General features: G+C 38.8%; 1 protein-coding gene across 4 annotated transcripts in view; it reads right to left on the reverse strand.

The window, feature by feature from the left end:
* LOC108977015 (sodium/hydrogen exchanger 9B1) overlaps nt 1–3,626 on the reverse strand; it is a 53,771-nt gene that overhangs the window by 3,718 nt on the left and 46,427 nt on the right. For all 4 annotated transcript variants that reach the window (XM_018946505.1, XM_018946504.1, XM_018946506.1 and 1 more), the window contains exons 5-6: nt 3,238–3,410; nt 160–927 (exon numbers count right to left, since the gene is read on the reverse strand). In XM_018946505.1, coding sequence (XP_018802050.1) covers nt 160–927; nt 3,238–3,410 — 941 coding nt within the window. The remainder of the gene's footprint in view (nt 1–159; nt 928–3,237; nt 3,411–3,626) is intronic.

Consider the following 3,626-nt stretch of genomic DNA (forward strand, 5'->3'; position numbering starts at 1 on the left):
ATTGGTATTTGTTCCTTTTTATTTAAATGGATAAATGAGTAAACAAGTAATCATATTTTTAGCTCTTTTTGCTCTTTTAAAGATTTTTGTCAATTATTTACAAATAAAAATAATTTAAAAAAAATAAACAAAAATTAAATCACGTGACATTCCACTCACCTTGACCGTAGCACCGGTGACACTAAACAAAATCGGCTCGAATATCATCCAAATAATTTCGAATGCTGTCCCCACCGGATTATCGTCCACCTCCCAGCCTTGCTTGCACCAGAAGAGGTTCGATATAAATGCTGCAAAGACGACAGCCAACGGACCCGCTCCCTCAAATTCCAATCTTTCACTGCCGTAAATCGCCACTAAGCCACCGACGAACAAAAGTATAGAACGCAATGGCACAACATATTCATCACCCTTCTCGGGAAAGAATCTCGCCATATAACCCCAGATCACACCGAATGCCAAGCCGCCAACGATACAAACCGGCGCTTGTGATATTTGAAAGGCCAGACCACGATCCGAGAACATTACGCTACTTATAATACCAAAGAGTGCCACAGAGAGCGCATCGTCAATACCCGACACGGCAATAATTAATGTGGGTATACCTTTGGCCACGCCATAACCTTTTGAGCGCAGTCGAAGGAGGCATGGTACTACCACGGCCGGTGAGACGGCTGAAACAACCGAACCCAAGAGGAATGACCAAATCCACGGCAAGTCCAGGAGGAAATGTGTTGTGATTGAAATAGCGATAGCTTCCACGAACCATGGTATAAGGCCAAGTTTCAGTATGGTTTTGTAGACCTTACGAAATGCTTCCGGTTCCATTTCGAGTCCAGCTCGAATAAGTATAATGTTGAGTGCGAATTTTCGTAAATGCGCTGTGACTTGAGAGAAATCGCCATCCAAGTGAACCCAGCCGACATTCTGGAAGTTTCAAATAAATATGACTCATTATTATTGTTGTTGGGATACATATTAGTACAACTTTAATTAATAAATACCAGAACGTAATCGATAAGAAAAGACAAGCAGGCTATCGAAATCCTTGGAATTTTGAAATAAAAGATCTCTAATTCTGGTATTTGTTAGGAAAACTATATCAAGTTCGAATAATCGGTTCGGCTTCCCAGTCAAACAATCCTGAGTTTTAAGAAAACATGATTCATGAGTAAAATATCGAAACATTTGTAGAGATCTTTTGTCAGGAAGTCGACATCGATAGGATTTTGGTTATTAAAAAAATATATTTTTAGAAAATATTTAGATTGATTGATGGGAGACGGTCGCTGTAGAAGATGTGCCGTGAGCTTTTACTCGTATGGATCGAAGCTTAAGAGGAAGGGGACGATAGAAGACTCGTAGTCTCTTCATCAACTCTAGCTTCAGTCTACCAGACCACTACGCAGTCTTTTCAAAAGGAAGTGGCTAAGATCAAGGTAGCAGTAGATATACTATTGCTGAGAGACAATACTCGTACAGCGCTGAATACGTGTCAAAAAGTGATTGACATCTTTATTACTAGCATCAAGCTACTTTGTTTGGCTGCCGGTTCTCAGCGAAATCGCTGGAATCTGAAAAGCCGATGAGCTTACTAAAGCGGCTCTTATTCCAATTTTAGCGGATGGATCGCTTCTCTGCTGTCCTCGTGGGCTGTATCATTTAATATAGGGAGCTCCCGTGAACTTTTCAGTCGCTGGTCAACAACCAAGACCTAAAACTTGTGCGGCTGTGGGACTCTTCTGACCATAAGTGTAACGCAAGAGTTCTATGAACCTCTGAACTACTTGCTTTCAGCAAGGTTCATCTCAACTGGACGTTATCCAATAGGCGCACATGCGATAAGGCTAAATTTCTTGTTGGATGTAACTTTCGGATCATATGTAATCAAAGCTATATGGAAAAAGAATGAGGAGAATGGTTTCTTCCCGACTTTCCGGCTTTTGCCAAACACACTTTCAGCGAACTTCGCAAAGTTACTGCGATTGCTATCAGCTGCCTTAACAAATCAAGTGGTAAGCTCAAATCGTTTCTTAAATCTGTAAGGATCTATTAACTCTTATAAGTTTTGGAATTCATAATGAATCAGCGCTCCAAAGTTGTCCCAAAATTAAAGTCCTCTCTCGACGAACAAAGACCAAAACCAAGTCATTCATCATCCCGGTCTTGCAGAGGCATGGATGATGATCCAATCGGATGAGTCGACATTACGTGTTTTCGAGGAAGATTTGTGGTTCTTTTGCGCATTGGCAAGGGCACATAGCGCAGTCGATGGAACGATGAGCTGTATGCCGTCCGAATGGATTAAAACACTACAGCTCTGAGAATATTCGACCTAGTATCTGCAGAGATTTAAAATACCAGGTGGTGAAGAACCAGCCTACACATGGAATCTCCAATTACCGCCAAAAAGCGAAAAGGAAGATCTTAAACTGCTGAGAGTGGCATTTGAGCTTATGTTTAACGTGTTTAGTGGGAATTGGGGTGAACTGAATAAAAAGTAGAATTGTGGATGTTCGGGCGAGTATACATTGAGGCCACTCTATATTTTTCCAATCTGTAAATAGTTTTGCCCTATTTCAGCGCTTTATAGGTTAAAATCGGAAAAATGTTATTACAGCAGAGTCACGTCTACCCTTATCTTCTGAATTGACCTTAGATGTCTAGAGTGTAATTAATTCTTCCGTCTAGAACTTAGTAAACGTTCTAAGCTATGTTTTTTTATTTACACGGCGGCAGAATTAACGATTCGGCCTTGACAGTTAACAGTCAAATTATTATAGGGCTTTTTATTGTTATTGTTGTTTTGTTTTCAGACTTTGATAACGCCTATCCAATGACGAAAAACGAAACATTCTAATTATTCAAATAAATTCCCAGAATATATTGTATACACACAGGCAGACATGCTTACAAGCACCTACACACATACATACATACATACGTATAAACATGCATGCTTGTATTGTAATTACCATATCATTGTTAAGCTAGCAAAACGGAGATAAAAAAGTCGGAGAAAAAACATACTTGAAATACAAATTAGTTTGAGTAGTTGTTATGGAGTGCTGCGCCGTTGCTTGCGCTTGCGCCTGCGCCGCTTTTCAAATTTGCTTGTTTACACGAATGTACGTATGTATGTAAATAACATTGTAATTGTGAATCTTATGATTTTATTTACACACACACATATGTACTTATATAGACAAGGCATATGCAGTCATAAGCTTCACTCACCTGAAATAGTATGCCTACGAGCAGCATACCAATGAGGCGCGGCAATGTCGTCAACGATATTAGCCAACCGCCAAAATTAGCCGCCACCGCCAGTACAACCAAATTGAAGAGTTGACCTCCTGGCGCAGCTGAGTCGCCGATGATTACATAAGCCGTGAACCAGATGAGTACACCTGTACGTATAAAACACAAATTTATTTATTAAAAAATATATATTTTTTGCATATTATAAGGTTTTTTTTTTGTTTGTTTTAGAAAATAAAATTGTGTTTAGAAAAAAAAAAAAAAAAAAAAAAAAAAAAAAAAGTTTTCATAAAAAAAGGTTTTGCTTTCCAAAAAAACAAAAAAAATTAACAATTTGTTAAAAAAGAAAGGTTTTTGAAAGCAAA

Source organism: Bactrocera latifrons, unplaced genomic scaffold (assembly GCF_001853355.1).
Source record: "Bactrocera latifrons isolate USDA-ARS-PBARC rearing strain unplaced genomic scaffold, ASM185335v1 scaffold_82, whole genome shotgun sequence".
Taxonomy (NCBI): domain Eukaryota; kingdom Metazoa; phylum Arthropoda; class Insecta; order Diptera; family Tephritidae; genus Bactrocera; species Bactrocera latifrons.